Below are 23,984 nucleotides of genomic sequence, written 5' to 3' on the forward strand. Positions count from 1 at the left end.
GGGAGCCTGGCTGGGACATGGAGCCCTGCTGGCAGCCCTGCGGCAGTGGGGAGCCCAGCTGGGGTTAGCAGAGCCCTGCAGCCTGCGGCAGGGAGCCAGGCTGGAGAGCCAGGCTGGGGCATGGGGCCCTGCCAGCAGTCCTGCAGCTGGGAGCCAGGCAGGAGGGCATGGGGAGTCCTACAGGGAAACACAACAAGAGTGGAGCATCCTAGGCATCCTGGGGCAGGGAGCTGGTGGCAGCCAGGAGGGAAGCCTGGACAGCAGGCTGGTGGTACCCACAGAGCAGCCCGGAGGCCTGACCTTCCCTGGTCCGGCAAATCCCCGTTTGGGACCACTCAGGTCCCAAGTGTGCCAGATCAGGGAACTACAACCTGTGCTACTTTAGTTCCAGCAGGAGAGTGTTCCAGTACTGTGTGAGAGTGAGACAAGAAGGCACGTGTTTTGTGTCTTGTTTAGATTAATTATCCACGGTAAGTTTTTTTTGTGATAGTAAGTTAAAATGCAACTTTCCAGTTTATAGTCTGTACATTCATTGTATGTCTCTGGTTATGGTGGTCTGTGATTTAAAGTACTCCATTGTTATGTTAGATGTCTCGTTAATTGTGATATTCTTTTCATTAGGGTAGTTCTCATTCTTTTGAAAAACAGATACGTGTCCATGATTTCAGGGTACAGCAATATTGGAAGCTCTTTCTCATCTGCAATCCCAGATCTGACCAATGACCTCTTCCATATTTGAAATAGGATATAATGCATCGTCTGGGGAGATCATCAAAATAATACTGTGGTCAATAAACCAGAGTTCTTAGTGTGCTTTATCAACACTATGACTCAGTATACTGAGTGGAAAGAACAGCTTTTTAAAAGGACTTGTTCTTTGTTTGTTTTTTGTAGCCACATGCAAGCACTCTGTCTTTTTTCTTTTGTTGAACAAACACTTTCTGCCTCTTATGTATTTGTCTTGCATTGACTGATTGACTAACTTTTGACAGTTGAGAGTACAGTGGGGTTGGTTGTACTCACATCGGAGCTAGTCTATATTATTGTAGCGTACTGGTGAACTCTGAGGATTTGATCCAGAGTTCATGTGACTGTATACCTGGCTGAAGTAAACGCTATTTTAGGGTCATGGCCACTTCTGGCAGTCTTGATTAGGAATTATGAAGCAAAGATTTTTATTTTCGTGTCAATTTATAGTGTAGCGTTCCAACCTTTTTTCATGGAAGCACTGATGTCTGGAATCGGCACTCACAAAAATACTTCAAATCTTCCAGGTTATTACCAGAGTTCTTTTATATGTTATATAATAGTTCAAACTTCATGGCTGTTGTAGTGGTATTTACAGGGAATAGTGTTAGCACAAATGTGTAAAGCTCTTGTTGCATATGATGTCAAGTATCAGAGGGGTAGCCGTGTTAGTCTGGATCTGTAGCAGCAACGAAGGGTCCTGTGGCACCTTATAGACTAACAGAAAAGTTTAGAGCATGAGCTTTTGTGAGTTAACTCACGAAAGCTCATGCTCTAAACTTTTCTGTTAGTCTATAAGGTGCCACAGGACCCTTCGTTGCTGTTGCATATGAGTTACTTTGAGGGCTGCAAGAGCTTGTTTAATTCTGATAGTTTTAGCTAAGTCATCACTACAAAAAAAGATTTGTTATTCTATCAAGGTAATAATTTGATGTAAAATCTAATTGGCAATAAAACACAGGTAGTTTTTGCCTTCATGTAGGTATTTCAGGTCAGCAGCAGCTGTGAGATATAGGTTTGATGCAGTCTTATAGAGAGCATTTTTGATAATAAATGCAGCCTTAGAATAGTACGCTAACTAATGTAATTACAGATTTGTTGACTTTGTAGGAAATATTTTTCTTGATTTGAGTCTTATGAGGAAAACATTTTTATAAAGGCACTGTAAAATAGCAAATGTGGGTTAAAATATAAAAACCCAAAGGTAATGCTAAATATGCTTTTAAAAAGCTTATTGCCCACCTATTGATAATGGGGCTGTGTGTATTCTTCCCATTGTGAACAAATATTTTCCTCTGTGTAAAAAGCCTTTTTAAGCTTTTTTCCTGAGTGATAAAACTGCTTTCAGAATATGTGAACACTTGTTGCCTGCTGCTAGCTTCTTAGATACACTGAGCTGTTAAGAAAAAAAGGTTGAAAGTTTGTCTTGAAAAATGTGTATAAGATTTTCACAAAGCTAATTAAAAAGTATGTCAAGCGTGGAGACTATCAACCATCACAGTCTCTATTCAATATAAAAATAAACCTATATAAATACTCATTTTGCCTAGTAGGATTCACATCACATAAATGTTGTGGCCAAAGATTTAAGTTCCTTTAATTTGGCGACCAGTGATTTTATTGGTGCAATTAGCACCTCAGTAGTACGTACACCCCCATTTAGCAGTGCTAAACTGAAAGTGAAGACAGTGGGAGGATGTTGGCTTAATATGATCTGTGTCTGAATCTGAAATATGATCATGAGGAGCTTTGACTTCTCCCCCCATAGAAGAAGACTTTGAGAAGTTGCCACAATCTACTGTTCCTGAGATGCAGCGCAGTAACCTGGCCCCCGTTATCCTGCAGCTGAAAGCTTTGGGGATAGACAACGTGCTCAGGTTCCCCTTCCTGTCTGTAAGTGCTGGACTTCTGTTTGAAATTCTGTTACAAGAGTTGTTAAACTTCTTCACAGTGTAGACCATATAACAGAAGTATCATCTTGTTGACCACCTCCAAATCAATATCCCATTTATAATCATGTAACATTCCTGTGGCAGCTCCAGTAGTGGCTTACTTGCTTGGTTGGCTCATTGTTTCCTATTGATTCTACAGATATCTGGGTTCTTCTTTGCATTAAAGATCCTGGATGCCTGTAGATGCACCTAGAAACAAAGAAAAAGATCTGACATCATGTCACTTACCTACTCTCTATGAAAACCAGCCAGTGCTGTACGGACAATTTGAGGCCAGTGGATCATTGTCTACTAACCTAAAGTCTTTTACTTTGGAAGAAACAAGGGATGAGCTAATACCACGTTGTGAAGGAGGATCAGCTTTCCATGAATCTGCCAGTGCTCCTGAAATACTACTGTTCTTAGATTATTGTACAGTTTGTACCTGAGAACTTCCTGTGAGATGTAGGATAAATGACTCTGAACATCTTATAAAGAGAAAAAAAATCAATATGTAAAATTGTGGAGACCTTTCAGTGAAATGGTGAAAATGAAATCTATAGTAACAAGCCTCTGCACTTACTTTCATTTTTATTAACAAATCTCGAGTAGCAATTGTTACACTTAATTGAATTACAGCAGGAAGGTTAAGGTTGGATATTAGGAAAAACTTCCTAACTCTCAGAGTGGTTAAACACTAGATTAAATTACCTAGGGAGGTTGTGGAATCGCCATCATTGGAGATTTTTAAGAGCAAGTTAGACAAGCACTTGATAGGGATGGTCTAGATGGTGCTTGGTTCTGCCACTAGATCAGTGGACAGATCCCATTCTGTAATTCTATGACTTTGTTTAGTGAATTTCATTATAATGTTTCCAATTACATTGATAAACCCAATACATTAGAATTTAAATAGAATACAGGAAGCAATTGTTCTGAAGCTGTAATAGCACCCACTTCGTTGGACAAACCAAGTTTGTGTTTCTAGGCTGGACTCCATGTGGTCTCGATCCTGAGAGCATCATAATAGGGATGCTGGAATCTGCTGGAGAAGGTATTGAGTTATGGTCTGTTGCTGGTCAGTTAAGGAATTGAGGTGATGCTCTGAGCCATCTTCCACCATTCTGAAGGAGCGTGGGAAATATTGCCTCTGGGAAGACAGGAACATGGAGGGTTAGAATCAGTGCCTTTGAGGCAGTTTGACTCCTTTGACTTTGACGCCTTTGACTCCTTGAAGAGGGGAGAATTCAAGAATTCTCAGTAGGAATCTTCACATATTCCACCAGCGTCACTTCAGTTGTTTCATTTTTTTCTCCACAGCCACCTCCCGCTCAGTCTATGGTGCAAGCATTAGAGCTGCTGTATGCTTTAGGAGGTGAGCATGTGATAATTTTCATCTTGTATTAGTAGTATGTTACTAGAGTACAAATCCAAATCAATGTGTGTTTTACAAGGTAATTTTTTAGTTTTTTCCTGCGCATTAACTTCAATATTAACCAGCCCTTTCCTTTTGAGAATATGATTTTTACTGGCTGCTATTTTCTGCAACTTTGTCAGGTTTGTGTTTGTCACCACAACATTCCATTAGTCTGCCTGTCACAGAGTGTTTGGTGCTGTTGGGTGTGGGAGCAACGCTTCATTTCCCCCCGCCTCCCTAACTCGGAGAGAAAACATTTAGAATGTATGAAATGCCCATTGGACCCAGTTTGATGAGAAACCTTTGTGCTGAGTGACTTCCCATTTTGACCAAGAAAGACAGATTTAGTGATTGTATAGTCTGAATGTTAAAGCAAGATTTAAATAACTGGTAACTTGTGGTTTAAAATGTGTTGACATTACAGGGTTCAGGAGAAGAGCTCATACTGGCATCCGTTTCACTTCTTGGTTTTCTTTCCAAACCTGAGAGGAGGCTTGTTCAGCACGAGGAACATATCATTGTGATTGTTTGTGCAACCTTGCCAAGGCTCCTCACAGCTCTGCCTCTCTCTGCATGTGTACTCTTGCTGTTCTGTACCATCCTGTCTCTTCCACTGTGCTCATTCCATTAGTCAGATTGGCAAATCACACCCATTTTCCCCAAGTTACACAGTCAGGCTCTTGCCATAACCTGACACTTTTTCCTGTCAGATGCCTCTACATTCTGTTAATTTTTCTCCCTCCATGCCACTGGAAACACTAATCCATGCTGTGCTGAACCTCAAATAGTCTCTTCTTTTCCTTCACATCCTCCCTCTTCAAACCTGTTCTGAATGGTGCTGCTAAAGGCCCAAAGTAATTTTCAAAAGTGCCTAGGTATTCAACACCTTTAGGCACTTTGGAAAATCTTGCCATCATGTCTATACTGCATGAACAACCATGTTTCAGTGGTTTGACAGTTGCACAGCCATGTTATTGGTCTGTCTTGGTGTATTCAGGGGCAAAAAATCCAAAAATGTTATGAAGTGTGTTGGTTCCAGGCAGGTGTGACTGCTGTGCTTAAACCTGGTTATTTACTCATTGCAGACGGGGCCAGAATGATATTCCCCATCACTCTGCCCTTTTCAGTTTCCAGTTCAGGAGTCTTCTTTTTTCCTTTGTCCTCTTGGCTGCACCTTTCCTCTTCCCCTTGAAGGTCTTGCACAGTCCTGCCTATGTGCTACTTGTTTTCCTCCTTGCACTCCCAACAGTTGCTCTGCCCTTTCTGATGCTGTTTCTCTTGTTCTCCATTCCAAGCTGTTTCCTCTATGGCTTCATCTTTTTGTGTTTTCTTCCCTGTTGCCTCTTATGCGCAGACCTCTTTTCACTCTACTCCTTCTTGATGGTATTTTCTTCCATGAAATCTTACCACATTGATCTCTGAAGAAGTTTACTGTGATCCAAGTTTAGAGGTGCACTGTGTGGATTGTGGCTGCATGTTATTGTTGGTGTCAGTCCTAGACTCCTAAGCAGCAAGTCTTTCCTGTTTATGAAATAACCTCACCCTGTGCTAGGTGATGATACTTTGAAAATGAAAGTCTCATCACTCTGTCATTGTCCCCAGGAACCACCATTCTGGAGCTAAAATGTAGCTGGTGATTTAGATACTGATGCATGAGGCAGAACATATTGCAGCTAACTTTCCCGTAGCTAGTGTAAGTGCCATAGTGCTGATGTTATTAAATTATTTTTGTCAGTGTCCCAAGTAGAAATGACTCAGACAAATTGCACCCTTTCACCTCAGAGACCCATTCTGTACTTGCTAGCCATGCTCACTCTTTTCCTTTCTTATCAATGTTCTTTTTTTAAAATAACTTAGAAGCTAATTCCAGAAGAGTAGGTGGAAGTGTTTGTACAGAACTTACTCTGCAGGGTTAAATGCTTTCCAAATGATAAAAGTAAGATGCATTAAAGAGTGTATCTCTAACGATTGCATTGCCACATTGACCTTGGTGGTTACATCTTTCCTGAATTACTGGAGGTCCCAGTAGAACTTGATTATAGATTGAGTGGCTTGTGTTTCTGGCAAGAGGACAGTGTTTATGTAACTGTCATAATGTTTGCTAAAAAGTATTGAGGACTCAGGGGAAAATGGGTATTTGTCAGAGCTCCTGAAATCCCAGTTGATACATGCTAGCTCAACAAGCTTTTCTAATAGTTTCTGCTACATATTAGCTGAATGCACAGAGATTAAAATAATTTTCTATGCTATTTTAGTCAGTTTTCTAAATAGTATTATTCCTGCAGGTCTGGATAAACACTGTTGCCTGACAGAACCTCTTGGCATGAGAATAGCAGAGTTCCCTTTGAACCCTATGTTTGCAAAAATGCTGTTGGAATCAGGTATGTAAAAGACAAGGTGCCATCAATAGCCTAGTGCTGAGTATAAGATACTCTCTACCTTGGGACAATAATACCCAGTGCTGCAGTAGAAGAAGCATGCTGCATCTAAAAGAAATGTCTCAGACTCATTTTACTTTAGGACCAGTGCCTGTCCTCAGGTCCTCCTTGTGGACCAGTGGGCATGTCCCTCTTTCATGGGTCTCTGCACTCTCCCCACTCTCCCAGTGTGTCCTGTGACCCCTGGGCGATTTGAAGCCACCAGCAGAGTAGCGGTGTGAGAGCAGCTTCTGCCGGTGATGCAGAATGACTGGACTGGCCTGCAGAATGGCAGCTGAGTGGAGCAGAGGCTGCTGTGTCGCTCTGCTTCCCAACAGCTCCCACCACCGTGCTGAGTGTGGAGAGGCCAGATGCCTGCTGCTGCCCCACACCAGCCCTGCCCTTGAGGCTGTGTTCCTCATGGGAGGGGGCTTTAGGGTATGGATGGAAAGTGGGGAGAGGTTGGAGCAGGGGCAGGAAGAGGTAGAGTGGGGGATGGAGCAGGACCTCAGCTTGGGGAAAGGGTACGGACACCCCCTTGCATGGTTGGAAAATAATTGGTCCCCATGCCAGCAGAAAAAATGTTGTGGAATAGACTGTACTTTTGAATCAGTACAATAAATAATAGGTTCAGTGGTATAATAGGGGTCCCCAGTCCTGCAAAGACTCATGCATGTTCTTTTAATTACCCTTATAACTAGTCCTGTTAAAGTCAAAAGGATTACTGACTGCATAAAATTAAGCATGTGCATGAGTCTTTGCAGGTTAGTGAGTTAATGATTTATCCTCTTATTCCTGTTAACCTGGATTTAAGTGCTGCTAAGGCTATCAGTGAAATAAGTTTATCTTAAATTCAGTCTTCAGTGCTGAATATATATTTTCAGAGAAACAACGTAGGTTCCCTCACAGGTGGTGGCCCTTGATCAAGAGGGGCCTAGGACTGAAACAGAGGGGATGGGGATGTTAGCCAAGCTATGCATCAGACTCAATATGCCCACATTGTACTGCTGGCAGAGCTGCTGTTTGATATCTTTCACAAGCTCCATAATTTGCTGAGTTCTCTTTTTAAAGGAAAAAAGGAACATACCTTTTTAAGGAAAGTTGTTTTTAATATATGCCCAGTTTATAAAAACAGCCTTTGTTTGCACAGGTCTCTCTTAAATCTGCAAAATAATACATATTCTTTACTTCTTTATACTTTTTACTGTAAGTGCAGACAAAAATATAACAAGAGGCTTTGGCTAGTCCTTGATTCTAAGGTCTGTTTGACAGAATGTGGATGTGTTGGCAGAACTGTATGTACCTGATTTGCAGGGACTAAGTGATTCACAGTTAGAAATCCACTCAGCAAAGTCTTCCTTCACAATGAAATAATTTTTCCCCATCACCACTGTAAAATATTTCCATCTAGAAAACCAAAGAGGAAGTTCCTTCTTCCTTTTTTGTGGTATTATTTATGTTTCATCAGCTTAGAAACAAGAACCATTATTTTCTTTCACCATGTATTTTCCAGGAAACTTTGGCTGCTCCCAAGAGATCTTGAGCATTGCTGCCATGATGCAGATTCAGAACATCTTTGTGTTCCCTCCAAACCAAAAGGCTCAGGCTGTAAGTTGTCTCATCATTTTCTTCATTTTTTCCATATCTTGAATGTCTGCCAACTCTTATTGATATCTGTTAGGGATTTGCAAAGTCTGATGTGTTTCATTGGAACTGAGGGTTTATTCTCTTGCCCATTCTGCTTGGTAATGCAGAAGGGGAAAGCTGTAAGATAGTGATACCGGCTGACATTCCCCTGCCAATGATAGAGGCCTTCTATTACAGAGGGCCAGGAAGGAGTTTGGAAATGTTACAGTCATAAGTTGGTGTTAAACAGTTTTAGGGTGCATGGAAAGGAAGATTGTTCATGATGACCTTCCCTTTGAGAGAAAAAGGTAAATTTATTTTCAGGCTTATAAAATTATTTAATATGAAATGGTTAATTTTGAGGTAGAAATAGTATTGTGCCTCAACTTATATACAGTAAGTAAATCTCATTTCTTTTGTGCAAATAAGTTTTAATTTTATTAATTTAATTTCATTTAAAGTATAGTATGTTGACTAGTGACACGTTCACATCAGCCTCGGGGAGCAGTGATATGATAAGTTATAGATCACTAAATGCTCAAGACAGTGAGAACTGACAGCATCAGGAAAGACCATTAAAAACAGCCAATTCCTGTATAAAAACATATCTACTCTCTTTTTACAGATCAGGAAGCACAGAAAATTTGCTGTGGAAGAGGGAGATCATCTCACTATGCTTAATATTTATGAAGCTTTTATTAAAGTAAGCAGGTTAGAGTGCATGCGAATTCCTGAGGGAGAGGAAGGGGAGTGGGTGGATTCCAGTGGTTTTAATACCAGAAGCATAAAACTATGGTCAGGTCTATACTAGAAATACATTTGGTAAGATGCACTGTGTTAATGTGAGAGTGGTCGTCTGGTGGCAGAATTACTCTGGCTTTGTGAGAGCTGGTGATAGGAAAGCCCAGTGTGGACAGCACTTAGGTCACTGCAGATTGCATTGTTTGTGGGGTGGGGGGCAGTGAGCAGCCTGAGATCAACTTACATGGTACTGTACACCTGCCCTAAGTATCCTAAAAGCTTTTGCCTATGTAGGATAGAATCCAAGTGTCTGATACCTTTTGTTTAATTAAGTAATGGCTACATTTGTCGCAGGTGCTCACATAATCACACCGAGCTGACAAGACATACAATGTGTGGATGTATAATGCACAGGCCTCCATTGTTGCCTCCATTTCTTCATTTATACTGGGACTTTCAAAGGAACATGAAAAATTCCTTACCTGATTTATTTTCTGTTGATTTGAATTTTGGTGAAAATTGGACACCTGTTCCTTCCAGCTGCTTTGAAAATCCCATCCCTTATTATATAAAGCCTTTCCCAGGCCTTAGGGTACTTGGTGATCAGTTAGGTTAAATTGAAATGTTAGTGCTTGTCTAAATACTTCAGCTATGTCTAGATTACAGTGATTTATCAACAGAAGTTTTTGATGGAAGATATCTTCTGACAGAACTTCTGTTGAGAGATTGTCGCCAAATTGCCAAGCGGATCGCAAGGGCAGTCTGCTCTGTTGACAGTGGCTGGACTGCCTGGCAGCTCTTTCAACAAAATGGAAACGCAGCAGACAGGGCTGCCCAGTGTCCCGGAAACCCTGTCTGTCGACAAAGGGCCCCCTGGAACACCCAGACTGGCTTTCTATCGACAGATCTCTGTCAGTAGAGGCATTGTGCCTTGTGTGGAGCGGGATAACACTGTTGACACAAGTGCTGCGTTCTGTCCATTTGGTGTGGACAGAATCCCTTGGGAACCTGGATGCTCCCTGGGTTTTCTCAACAAAGCCCTCTAGTGTAGACATAGCTTTTGATTATGCACTCATCCCTCGCTATACGAGCACAGTTGGTTCCCAACTTTCAGCTTGTAGGCGAAAACTCGTAAGAGGGACACTAAATTAACATTAAAATACATGTAAAAGTGTCTGATTGGTTCCTAATGCGCCAGACTCAGGGAAGGAGTGGCAGCAGGTGGTGCTGCTTTGGAAAGGTAAGTGAACCTTGGGTGGGGGGTTGGAGAGGGTTAAAGGCTGGGGGCAGTTTGGGGCCATGAGTGGGAGGGAGGGTTAAAACCTGCAGGTGGCTCCAGTGGAGGAGGTGGTGGCTTGTTCCTCCCATTTGCAGCAGAGGTACGGGGGGGTGAAGCGGGCAGGGAGGTTCGGAAGGGGATGGGGTGCATGTTGGGAGTGGGTTGGGGGGGTGCACAGGGAGCTGTGGGCTGGGGGGATGTTGGGATCAAGCTGGGTGGGACTGAGGATCTCCACGTACCCCAGCCAGGGACCCTGCGGCAGGCTCAGCTTCAGCAGCAGGGCTGCAGGTCTCCCCAGGCTCCCCCCAGGCCAGGGACTCCGCGGCCGGCTCAGCTCTGGCTGCGGGTCTCCCCGTGCCCCAGCCAGGGACCCCGCGGCCGGCTCATATGAGCGGGGGAAGTACACTCGGATAGTGAACAGTGGTAAGTATATGCATCCTTCGTTTTAGCGGGTGCTCGTAAGTAGAGTACTCGTTAAACGAGGGATGAGTGTACATCTTTCACCAGGATAATGCATGTGTAGGGAAAGCTAATAAGCTATACTGATAGGGGGCACATTTATACCCATCTAGCTGTATCCTCATTAGGAGTTGTACCAGTGTAAGTATTTTGATTTAAAAAGTGCCTGCTAATCAAAGTCGTTACACTGGTACAAAATCTTTGTGTGGACAAGACCTTAAAAGTATTTTGAACTGATTGTCTTTGTGCATGTTGGAAAACAATTATGTCTTGGACCAAAAAAAAAAAAAGGACTCAGGTTTAATCAATATAAGATGAAGCACTTTTATGTGATAGCATGAAATAGCTGACACTATTTTCCCCCCACCCCTTGTCAAGAAAATACTCAAATATATAAATGGAAAGTAGGTGTTGGAAATGTGCTTATGAACTGGAAACCACTATTTCTATTTGCAAATCCTGTGTAGGCGGTGGAGTTCATATTCCTACTGGCTGCAGTTGACTTCTCTCTGTAAATAGAACAAAATCTGGGGAACAGAACTAGATGACACTTTGCAGGAGGGAGGCTTACTGTTGTATTTGTAATTGTTCTTGTTTTGTTGCTGTACAGCACAGCAAGAGTTCTCAGTGGTGTCAGGAACACTTTCTGAACTACAAAGGGCTTGTCAGAGCAACAACTGTGAGGGAGCAGCTGAAAAAGCTTCTTGTCAAATTTAAAGTGCCAAAGAAATCCAGTGAAGGTAGGAGCCACAGAAGGAGAATTTTTTTCTCTCTCATCTGTTGGAGCTTATCTGAATATTGAGTGGCCAGACTGCTAACTTATTTTCTTATTCTATTCAAGAAATACTGTGCTGTCAGCCTAAAAATAATGTTAAATAAAACAGGGTTTTAAAAATATGCACATCAAGATTTGCACCTGAACCAAATTTTACAATCAGAATTTCTTCAAGTCTTGGAGGCTTAGTTGATTGGAGCAGTCTAGTTGAGTGATTATTGATAATAACTTCAGTGGTAAAAACCTAATGGTTGATTTCTACCCCTTCCCCATTTAAACCCTTGAAAATGTCCATTCATTACAATCAAGGTATTGTATAGACATATGGAGCTGACTTTCAGTTGTGCTGGGTACGTAGAGCTCACTTTGATATCAGTTGAAGTTGCAAGTGCTCAACACCAATGTTCCCTCTAATCTTTTCCACCCATGTATGGGTTTTTTACATCCACGTGCAAAATAGATTTTTATGTGCACTGAGGCAGGTGCAAATGTGCACCACAAGTAGAAACAAAACCTCTCTGTGTTTGCTGTGCTAATCAGCTGGGTGGCATTTAAATTTCCCCTGAGTGGCTGCTCAGCACCTCTAAAAATCAGGCTTTAACCACTTACTCTTGATAGTGCCCTGTGATGTACCTATGGTTGGTAGTATCTCCAGAGCAGGTAATCTGGCACTTTTGTTTTTTACATAGCAATTGAGAGTTACTATGAAACCAGAGAGAGGGGAGTAGAGAATCCTGAGTCTCTTGTCTGTGAAAGTCCCAAATTTGAATTTAATGACAGAAGAATTATTAGGATTTATTTTAATTGCCTCAGGTCTTGTTTTATCAAATACACTGTTTAGAATAACATGTTGATTCCCTTCTTTAGGTGACCCAGATCCTGTTCTGAGGTGTATAGTTTCTGGATTTTTTGCTAATGCAGCTAAATGCCACTCCACTGGAGCTTACAGGTAAAATACAGATGCCTATATATATATATATAATTCCTTAGAACTGTCCTGTGATAAACCCTTTAGTTACATTGCACCTCCTGTCACCTTAATCCAAGTCTGTAAATCCAAATTCTTGTGAGGTGGGCAGAAAGCCATTTAGTGGTAGGGCTCATTTGCAGGTGAAAAGTAATTTGGAATGATGTAGGGTATGAATTTGAAGTGGATTAATTATTCCTGATGAACTCCATTTGCTGATGTTCTTATTTTGGAGCAAAAATGTCTACAAAGTGAATTGATCAGTCAGGCGTAACTCCCTATGTAGACAAACCCATTATCGCTCCAAAATTTTTCACTGGTGACTTAGGCCAGAATCTGGGCCTCATCTCTACAACTGAAAGGCCAGCTGCATTAACTCTGCATCCCATTAACTTGCTCCAGATCTTTCAGTGCTCAAATTGATTAGCATTAACCCTCTCTTCAAGGACTATCCGTGATGACCAGGAACTGCACATCCATCCCACCTCGGTGCTGTATGCAGAGAAACCTCCTCGCTGGTAAGCTAGAGCTGCTTTCACTTTTCTTCCCAGACCAGGAGGCCCTCACAATTAGGCATTGTAAAGACATTCCCATTAATAACTCTGTTCTGCATCAATGTGGCAACACATCTGGAAGACCCTGGTTCCCAGAATGGAAGTTCAAAGGAGGGTTGCTCTGCAAATGTCTTTAGGCAACACCCAAATAAAACTGCTAGGTGGGAAGCATATGAAACTGTGTGGTATTAACATCATACTACAAATATTGAGAAGTGTGAAGACAAGAGTAGGAAATCAGGTGTCCCTTTCCAAAAATGGCAGAACTCAGAGCCTTGTGCCCCAGATAAAATCACTCAAAGGAATTGGTCTCTGAAGGGGTCCCTTGACCCCCTGGGAAGGCTATCTTAGTTCAGTGATGCTGAGATTAATGTGGTGGCTAACAAAACCATCTCACTGAAAGGACATATCTGAACAATACAAGGCAATAGTTGCTTTTCTGACATATTTATATAATGCAGTAAATGTACACGGTAGACTGTGACTCTGGTCCTTCTCCAGGAAGTTTATGATCTAAAATGGAGGAGACAAAACATTCCAGGAAAAGGAAGCAGTGTAAAAGATTTGTGGAAGAAATAGGATTTAAAATGTAATTCTGTTTGCATGTCCTCTTGGGCTATTACATGTTTGTGTGTCATTGATTTCCACTGTCAGCCTAGCAGATGCAGTCTGGGCTCTTGGTATCAAGCTAGGTTATTGCAAGCTTGTGCATAATCACCAGTGAGAAAAGCTTTGCAAGTTAAATTAGGCTCTCAGAGACACCTGTTTGTCTTGACTGCCTTTGAATTATATCCTCTTTCAGACTTATGCACAGCATTTGCACTGAGGTAGCTGATTGAAAACTTGGCAACTAATTCTGTAGGTACACAAAAAGTGAAGTTAGAATGTAGACCATTCATCTTAATCATTCTGATCGTAATAGTGAACTTATTTTTGCCACTGAAGTCAGCAGAGATGACTGAATGAACACAGGAGATGGAGCTGTTGAGTAAATGGGTCTGTTTAACATGCCATTACTGTTTTTTTCAAAATAGACCTGCACTTCAAGGAGGGATTTGAAATGATAAAGATGATGTTACCTCAAGCATACCATAGGGGCAACAACTTGAAAGAAGACATGTAGCTGTGTGTGAGAGAGAGATGTGGCAACAGGAAGGGAGGATTTGGAGGGAAAACACTGAGAATGGATAGTCTAGTGGCTATGATAATAGGCTGGGATTTGGAAGACCTGGGTGCAATTTGCTGCTTCACCAAATTCCTGTATGACATTCAGCAAGTTGCTTAGTGTTTTTTGCCTCCTTCACCTCTGTAAAATGGGATTATTAACATCTTCCTCCTTCACAAGAGGTGTTATGAGGTATTAAAGATACTGTGTGTAAGTACTTACGATAGAACATGAAACATTACGATAAACATTACTGGATGTGCAACCCCAGCAGAAACATGTTGCTGGCTGTGGGCACTCTGCTAATCAGCTGGATGGCACCTGAATGTCTCCTAGGAGGATGCCTAAGTGCTCAGCTTACAGGGAACATTGCTGTTTATATACAGTTTAGTACTGTAATTAGAACATTATAAGGATCACATTTTTCTGTTGGGGTAATATGTTGCCATTTTAAAATATTTCAACTACAGTGATGTACTGTATCTGCTCTACAGGGCTCAGATAACTAAATGATAGCCAAGGATGTTAAAACAGTAAACCAGTTAACTGATTTAATTCAGGGCCCGCTGCCCAGCCTGTCATGGCTGAGGTCCCACCACTGGCCTTTCTGCAGCCATAAGTTCCTTCCTGCCTCTTTGTGGCCAGGGCTGCCCCAATCTGGCACGACTGGCCACGACCAGATTTCACCAGCCAGTTAAGCCATGTGCTTACCAGTATGCTTACCATTTGACATTCCTCACATCCTTTTCAATGCAAATTGGGTTAAATGGGTTAAAATATCAATATATGTTATTGGGTTACAAATGTGCTTACTGACTGGAGGATATATTTTGGACGATTGGAATTGTGCGATCAAACTGTGCATTCCTGTGCCATGTATATTTTAAGTGATTTTTGTTTGATTTTGAGAGTTGCATTTATTTTGCTTTTTTGTATGAAATATATAGTGTTATATAACATTTGTAAAGGGCATCTGGAATCATACATTCTGTGTAAGACCTTTGTGTGGGCTTCCAGTACACTCAGAGAGGCTGGGATTTATTTTTTTTACAAATCATTTCCAAGTAAGCAATAGTGTACCTCACGTCTTGACTTACAAAGACATGACTCTCTTAAACGAGCATTCCATCCATTTTTTTCAAAGAATGGTGAGTAATCATGCAGGAGTTAGTATATCATACAGTTCGCTAGCAAAACTGAGCAGATTTCTTTCTGACTGGAAGGCAAACAGCCTATGATAAAGCTGTAATTGTGGTCCTGAAATTATGAGGGAAGACTGTTACAGATTAGTTTTTTATACTGAAATGATGACAAAGTTACCTCACTCATCTTCCTTCCATCTCCACTTGCTTAATTGTGGTTTCAAAGCACATCCATGCATGAATCAATGTACTGGGTGTGGACTGTGTTTATTGGGTTCATTTAGTTTAATTCTTTGTTAGTAAGGGAAGAGTGTAATCTCTTGCTTTGTGTTTTGCCTATCAACTGTGAATATAGTGAGTTCTCGCTCTTGTTTTAATTTGGTTTTCCTCAAATTTTGGCTGTATTCAAGTGAGTCACTGGTTTTCTTGGGGAAGAAGGGAAGAGTGAGAGCTCTCCTCTTGTGTCCATTTATCAACTCTCTGTTCTCAGAGGAGTCCTCTCCTCTGCACCCCTACCCATTCCCCAAGCAATGCGATAATTGCTTTGTCTGTTTTGTTATGTTTGGGAGATGGCTCCCTGCGGTGAGGTTAAGAATTGGATGAGTGAGTGGGCAGAACTAAGGCTTGGAGATGCTTTTGTCCCAGGGATGGTCATTGTAACAAACTGGGATGCAGCAGATTATTCTGGTGTGCTCACTTTCTGAAGTTCTCAGCAGTGCTTGTATGCCCTGGCCTTACTCAAAACACTCTTCTTCCCATGAACCTGGTCCTGACTAGTGCCCACAGTCAGGGATCCTACCATCATATTAGGGTGTGGATTGTTGTGAAGCTCAGAGGGGCCGAAGATTTTGCACTCACTCGACATCCTTCTGTCAAACTCTGCCCACAACACCTAAAGTCTCTTCTCTGGAGATGCTTAGTGTGAGAGCCCTGTATTTATAAGTGTCCCCTCCCTTTTTCTTCTTTTTACACCCTCCCCTCAGTCTGTTCTTCCACGTAGTTTTGTGGAGTTGTTTATTTCTGGTGTTTTAAAAATCTTTTTATTGCCTTGCTATACAACACTCTGAGCACCTTGGACGGAGTGGGTCAGAGGCATTTTATAGTTGATTCTTCTCCTGCACAACAAGGGCTACCTGATGGCATCTTATATGTGAAATAACCCAGTAACCTCTATAATGTGGAATGTTCAGAGTGTCAGAGCCAAGTAAGTCAGAGCCAAATACCTCTCTGCTATATAACATGGTCTTTTTTTTTCCTATTATCAGGGTAGTCTATAATGAAGTCATACAGACCTCCAAATACTACATGCGAGATGTGACAGCTATTGAATCCTCTTGGCTCTTAGAACTGGCACCTCACTTTTATCAAGAAGGAACGGTACGGACTCGACATAGACACCAAATGGCACCACTGCTGTGTTGGCAGCTCTTGTACTTAAACATTTATTTCTGTTATTTATTTTTTGTTTTTTGTTTTATTTGATTGGAATAGAAATGAATTGGTTTGAAAGTCATGATAGGGGATTTAATATAAAGCAAGAGTACAGCAAAGCAGAGGGTCAGATCTCTGTTAGCCATACTGGAGTACATCCTGTTTAGATGTTAACTCAGACTTGCGTTTCTCCATTGAAGTCCATGTGGAAATTCAGCACGGAGACATTCTGTATTCAGATATGTGTGGTCCGTAGTACTTCTCTCAGTGCTACTATTGACTTGCTGTGGTGAGTGTAAACTTGGTATGGCTCAAGTCTTCACATGCATTGAAACATCTGTCTGGGCAATACCCAACACTTCATTATTTGAAGCAATGCAATGATAAATGCACTCTTACTTAGGAAAATTAATTAGATGTTAAAATTTGGAGTCAAGAAGAGGAGTGTCCTTTTTTGAAGAAACGTAATACAGGTTCATTTTTGTATTTAGCATCTTTACATTAAGGAGAGTGTCTCATTAGTCCACCTGAGGTAGGTGGATATATAGTTATAGAAGATGTATGCCTAAGCCCCAAATCACTATAACAATTATATAACTAGCAAAAATTAGGCTTCAAGCAGTTAAATTGGAAGTTGATTCGAGCCATAGGACTATGAATGAGGAGTACCGGCTTGTTCTTTCGCTGTGATATTTTAAATTGTACATCAGTTTGGTTTTTAAAGGTAATTGTTTTGTTTCCCGATACCCAAAGTTGCTCAAATGCACAAAGTGAAATAATAAAACAGAGCCGGGTTTTCAGACACCCATGTTTTCAGATGGATGTTTATTTTTTTCCAGCTGATGTTATTCTTCTAGGGAAAAGTCTATTTAAAACACCAGAAGTTTTGCATTGTCCCTGAAACCCTATGCATTTAACTAATGCAGAACATGAGGCATTGGCACAATATCCTTGCAGCTTCTCAGGAGGCAAGAGGCCATCTTATGTTCTAGTTAAAACTTCTGATGTCTTTCCAAGGATAGCCCTAAGCAGAGCTTATTGCTGTAATGTAGCTTGTGAGTGATGAATGTATCAGTCGCTGTGGCAAGGTCTGTCTTACAGTGAGGAAATGGTGCAATCTCTTGATTGACATTGCATGAATAAAAGGCCTACAAGTTCTTGGTATCTGGGAACAGAGGAGCAGTGACACATAGAGTATAACTCCTAAAAGTGATGCGTCATATCCACAAAAGGTTCACATATATCTTCAGTAGTAGCCTCCCATTCCTGCCAACCTCCACCACCTCTGCCTTGTTTAGACAAAGCTTCAGCCACCTTTGTTCTCATTTATGTAACCCACCTTCATTAGGCCCGTTAAGAACAGGCCTGATATAGCGTGGAATATTATCTCTGAATTCATGACACTCAAGCTAGGCTCTGCAATAGCAGTATGTACATAAACCTCGAATAATAGGGGTTACCAAATGGATTTCACATGTGAGATCAAGCAGGGAGGAAAGTTAACTATTTGGTTCTAACCTTGGTGCAATTCGAGAGTTACTAACTATAAAGCAGTACAAACAGCCTCATTCCACATGCATCCTGAGATTTTGTGTGAATTTTCATAGAGCTGTTCTGATGGGCAGCATTCCAGCAACACAATGATGTGGGTGTATCTATCGTAAATAGCCAAATTCTGGTACTCTTTACGGTGACCATAAAATGGGCACACACACAGAAGTATTATTCTGAGGCTGTATTCAGGCCAGCCACTGCCATTTGTGCAGGAGTAAATGCATGGAATAGGAATATGCAGCTCTGCTTGCGCAACAAGCCTCTTTTAATGTGGAGGGATGAAACCTCCCAGAAAAAACCTCCTGCGTTAGTCTGCATTGGAATAAGAGCTGGTATTGTGATGCTCAGATGCAGGACAACACTGTAATGAAAGCTTTAGACATGATTTTTCAAAAGATCAAATGAAAATGATGTGCCTAATTTACCTGAACAAATTTCACAATTGCACATGCAAAATAAGAGAATTGGGTGTGGAAATGTAGCTAAATCATGTATTGAAATAGCCACACAATCTCTTGAAAATCAGATCCCTTTTGTCCTTATGTCTTCCTTGGTGACTCAGGTGGAACTTTAGGGAAGTTCATCCTCTTAAAGATTTGATATACCTGAGAGATCTGCTTATTGTTAAATGTCAATTCATTTGATAGCAAAACATAGCTATGTGATTACAACAGTGCATTGGCATTATGTCCATGTAAATTGATTACAGAGATTTGTTTTTAAATGTGAAACTTGGATAATTCATCTGTTATCTAGGATGCTTACCAGGCCATAAATGGACTTTTCAGGTGATTCAGAGATTTCAAAGCCAGAAGGAAACGTGATCATCTAGTCTGACCTCTGTGTAATACAGGGCTTAAAATTTCCTGAGAGTTATTCCTAACTTTCCATAAAGCACTTGGCTGAGGTGGTAATGCCACTGCAAGGCAAGCCTTGGGCTCTGGTGCTGCTGTTCAACACACATGCCTCAAACAGGGCTTTAAAAGGAAATGAGTCACCATTTGGAATCAGGCATCCTTGTGACTCATATGTTTACATAGATTATGCATGTGGTGCTTTAACACCCTGCAATTTAACATTTCCGTGGGACAAAACCTGGGACAAGATTTCTCTTTCAGTGGGAGATGGCTGAAAATTGGATGCAGTTTTCAATGACTTATGCAAGGGGATGTTCCATTTTAAAAGGGTAAATTATTGGAAATTAAGCTAATTTGGAAGAGTTGGTGTTTTACACTGGACGAGCAGTTTAGAACCTGCCTATATGTGGTCATCTCTCTTCCTGTATGATACTGCCACTGTTGTGATAATTGAAAATGCTAGATCTAAAAGCTGCTTTGGTGGAAATGGCTGGCAAAATGTTCTGAGTGATGACTTTAGGACTTCACTCCGCTACTGCCCTCCTGTTTAGTTTGAAAGAGATCAAATCTGTTCAACTTTTCCTCATGCCCTAAGAATCATTTTCTTCCCCAGAAGGGAAGTTTTCCTACTTGCCTTTCTCCTCTTTGCTCCAAAGATGTAGGTGAATTTGCTGAATGTATGCAAGTTTTATATTTGATTTGTGGTGCCTGGGCTCTTGATTTAGCTTCACATTACTTTGCTTGATAAAAATCAGAATAAATGAGCTAATAAATTTTGTTATTGCATATTTCACTAACAGCTTGTCTATGCTGCCCTGAAGTTTGGACTAGGGGCATATGAATAGCATCTTCACCCATGTGCGGTGTTGGAACTTCCCAGTGCAGACACCGTATGCACCACTAGAAGGGACTCCTAGCTCGCATTCATGTTGTCACACATGAAGAGGATTACATTACTGCAAACTAGGAATCATTTAATTGGTGCCTGCAGCATTCACACGGGAAAGTTACAGCACAGTGCTTTTGGTGCACGCAGCTGTTCACGCCTGCTATCGTACAGCAGTCATAAGCCTCATCTTAAAAACCAATATGTAATTAATACAGAGTTAGTAGCAAAGGAAGCAAAAAATTACAGGCAATAGGCAAGAAAAAATACTTTAGTTATTTGAAAAAAGAGAGAGCCTTCTTGTGGCCCTGCCTCTGTGCTGTTATACAAGCAGGAGCTTCAGGAGAGAGACCAAGTGAAAGCACAGGGCAGTGGACGATGTTCATTGAGCATGGAGGGGTTAGATCAAGGATGTTTATCAGATAAGATTGGGGAAATCCTTGAAGGGTTTAAAATATTACTTGCTCCCAAATCTCCTGTGTTCTTCCTTTCTGCTAATAAAGAAACGTGCTGGTGGCATGACACAAATCTAAACCCACTGAGATGATCTCTACATTGATCCTATTCTCACATCAGTGTAATTGTACAAGCTATTTTCAGCCCATTTGATCCCACACAAAGACAAGTGATTGATTCTGAACGGCAATGATCCCGTACAAAAGAGGTAGCCATGTAAGTCTATATTGTAACAAAACACTCCAGCAGCCGAGTAGCACTTTAAAGATTAACGAAATAATTTATAATTGATTTGGTTAGTCTTTAAAGTGCTACATGACTGCGTGTTTGTTCCATATGAAAGAGATTTTGTTGGCTTCATATATTAACATACAATTAGCTAAAGGTGTTTGAAGTATACATTAAACTTTTCTAATTGTAAGAAAAAAAGAAATTTCCCTCGGTGTTGGTAATAGAAGAGTCGACAAAGGTATAGGGAAGCATGTCTTTTAAGGAGGCATTAGCAAAAACCTTTATGAAGTGTTTTGGGTGCTTTTTAAGATACTCAAAGAACATAATTATTAACTTATAAATAGCTCTGCTGCTGTCCCTTGCATAGACTAAAGGTACCAGAATCTCTGTTTTACCCCGATGCACCATAAAAACATATGCGTGGATGCTTGCAGAGGCAATGGTATCTGGGCACTGCAGGCAAACAAAAAAATAAGTCACACAAATATTTGTAAAGTTACCTCATGTTGAAACAATTTAGGTCAAGATATCATTGGCTGATTGTGCTTTGCAGAGAAAAGTCTGTAACACACTAAGAGGTTCCAGAAACACTGGAACCTTGATTCCTTCAATCACTAGATCTAAAGCAAATTATCCCTGATCAAAAAGCTACTTATGTTTTTATTTATGTGTTTTCATTTCCTGTGGTTTGGTCACAAGTATTGACGCTGCTTACCTATGTGTCACTCCTTAAATTAAATGTACTTTTCATGGATTGTATCCTTTCTTAGTCCTCTTCATCATGTGCTTTGTCTCTGAAACTATTTTCCTTTCTATTAGATTTTAAAGGTTAAATATTCAACTACTGCAGTGCAGCATTAATAAGAACATCAGTTTGGATGCACTCTTCTAGTAATTCCATCTTTAGGCAGGTGCTTTTCCAGGTACACAAAGGACAAATTACTAACTTATAAATAGCTAACGCTAGGTACTATTTTGTGCCTACAAAAACCTGCATGAGTGGACACTGACAGATTGTTTCCTCTTGCAAATTGTTCGTGTGTGCACTGGGACCAGTTAAATATCTTCGGGAAATTTTGGCTTTTGAAACTCGTACATTTATTTCTAGAGGAGGATTAAGATTTGATGCATTTTAGAAACAACGAATTTTTGTTGAGTTTTTAAAGTATTCTGAGATACAGGTATGGAGGCTGATTCAATGGGGGATTAAATATATAATATACTGTACTTGGGTTTCTGTGAGATAGTGTTATATGTACTAAGTGCTTTTTTTTTCCTTTTCCCTTGCAGCACCTTTCCTTGAAAGCAAAGAGAGCTAAAGTAGATGACCACTGATTTGATGTGCCTATTGAGCTTTGTGACATCAGATGCAAAACCTACCACTGATTCAAAGCTGGTTACATTCCATTCAGCAGTCAGTTCATTAGCAACCTGACCCCACATCAATTAAGTGTTTAAATGCTTGCCAGGATCCTGTAGGGGTTTGCGCATGACCAATATGTTGTAAATCTAACTAGAGCTTGCATTGTGGACATGTTATTCCTTGGCATAATTGACCACTTTCTGTAACCTGGATACGTTGCTCTTTTTAAACAAGCAGACAAATGAGCAGAATGTAGAGGGGTGGGGTGAACATAGGACCACAAAGAATCAAAACCGCCAGGAAAGAAACTAAATGCTTAGCATGATATAGCACCCTGTGAGAGAGAGAGATTGAGGTCTGGGGCTCAGGATGCCCTGCCTCCCGTTCCCGGGATCACTGTGAACATTGCTGGCCATCCTGTAAGACTGCCTGCTAAGAGTGGGTAGATGGACAGCAATGGAAGGTTCCCTGCCATGGGAACCTTAATACTGTGTTTCAAGTGTGCCTAATTGGTATGATGTTGCCCTGAAGCAGCAGAATCCTCCTGTCTATGAACCAGGCTTTCCCCACTCTGTAACACTCTATAGATAGTGCTCTATTTGAAATGAATGGTTTCCATACTTGAGAAGCACTATTCAGCAGAGTGGAAATCTCTTATTTCTCAGCCGTTTAGGAAGGGGCTACATTTTTATCAATCGTACGAGATGTTTGCACAGGTTCTGTTGTGGAACAGGATTTATGCAAGTTCGCAGAGGGGACTTAGCCTTATTTTCTGAGACAGAATAAATGTACCAGCCTCTTAACATTTAGAACCCTCTTGAGAATTTTGGAAGGGAAATTTCATAGGATTGTTGCATTTAGCAAGGTTCAGGAAAGATTAAAATGCTCTGTACTAAGATAGTCCTTTTTATATTGCTGTTAAAAAGTTTGTTTCTTTCTGTTGAAGAATCTCCTCCAGTAGTGGGAGAGGGGTATTTTCAGCAGCTAGTGATTTAGCTGGGACTCCATGGCTGTCTTTTTCATAAAGAATGTTACCCCTTTGTGTTGAAACACAGTTACTTGGGTACATGTGTATTTATTTTTCTTACCCTTTGGATGATATTTATTTTAGAATTGTGGGTTTAAAGTTTTATTTTTCTAAGAGCATTGGTTTGGTTGATGTGCCTCTTTGGAACATGTTAACTATAATTTTATTTCCATTTCTAAGAAGTGTGTAAATAAGTGAAACTTTCTACATGGAATAAATGTTGTCTTGCCATAGGGCTGCCTTGCACATCATTTCTGAAAAGTTACATTGCTGCCTCCCGCAAAGCTGCAGAAAAGGCTTATTCTGTCATGTGAAATGTGTGGTTTGTACGTGTCTATGTCCTCATCGCCTGCACAAAAAAATAACAAATGTTAGCCTCAATGTGTGGCACTGGTAGTATGGCAAACTGTCACCCCATCCTCTTGGATTTCTCCGTGCAACCCATCTTCTCAGTATCTTCCTCTTAGAATGTAAGCTCTTTGGGGCAGGGACTATCTCTGTGTACTGTACAGTGGGAAGGACACCAACAGCACTAAAGAAAAAGATCCAATGCATTTTTTTCTCTTAAAGGGGCAGGGAGAGTATTGAATACAAAGACTTGTAAACTTTCCATGTTGCTTTGTCCTCTGGAAACATTCTCTAGAAAAATAAAAGCATTGAATCAAGGAGGCTTCAGAATGCATCCCTTCCCATCCATCCAACTAAGCTAGCTAGCTATTATTATCATTGCCATGATTGTAGCTTGGTGATCTGCATTGTGATGTGGCTGTGCAGTGATCATCAAATAAATTGGCATGTGTGGAAATACCAGGTGCACTTGAACTCTCTGCTCCAGAGGCTGACAGTGCTACTTGGCCAGTGTTTCTTGCTGTTGCAAAATAATTTGATTCTCAATCATTTGAGCCCTGGAACCCTGCAAGGCCTTTGTGACTCATACTAAGTTGGGAGCACAATGATTT

The 23,984-nt window shown here is 41.0% G+C and overlaps 1 protein-coding gene across 1 annotated transcript in view; it reads left to right on the plus strand.

Annotated features, from left to right (window-relative positions):
- The window catches only part of DHX35 (DEAH-box helicase 35), a 50,530-nt gene extending 26,846 nt beyond the window's left edge, over positions 1-23,684 (plus strand). The window contains exons 13-22 of the mRNA XM_075011521.1: positions 2,516-2,640; positions 3,999-4,053; positions 6,381-6,476; positions 8,026-8,120; positions 8,764-8,841; positions 11,228-11,357; positions 12,260-12,341; positions 12,806-12,877; positions 16,486-16,597; positions 21,926-23,684. Of these exons, the coding sequence (XP_074867622.1) occupies positions 2,516-2,640; positions 3,999-4,053; positions 6,381-6,476; positions 8,026-8,120; positions 8,764-8,841; positions 11,228-11,357; positions 12,260-12,341; positions 12,806-12,877; positions 16,486-16,597; positions 21,926-21,970 (890 nt within the window). The 3' untranslated portion in view covers positions 21,971-23,684. The remainder of the gene's footprint in view (positions 1-2,515; positions 2,641-3,998; positions 4,054-6,380; positions 6,477-8,025; positions 8,121-8,763; positions 8,842-11,227; positions 11,358-12,259; positions 12,342-12,805; positions 12,878-16,485; positions 16,598-21,925) is intronic.
- The last annotated feature ends 300 nt before the right edge of the window (positions 23,685-23,984 follow it).

This window comes from Carettochelys insculpta, chromosome 17 (genome assembly GCF_033958435.1).
Source record: "Carettochelys insculpta isolate YL-2023 chromosome 17, ASM3395843v1, whole genome shotgun sequence".
NCBI lineage: Eukaryota > Metazoa > Chordata > Testudines > Carettochelyidae > Carettochelys > Carettochelys insculpta.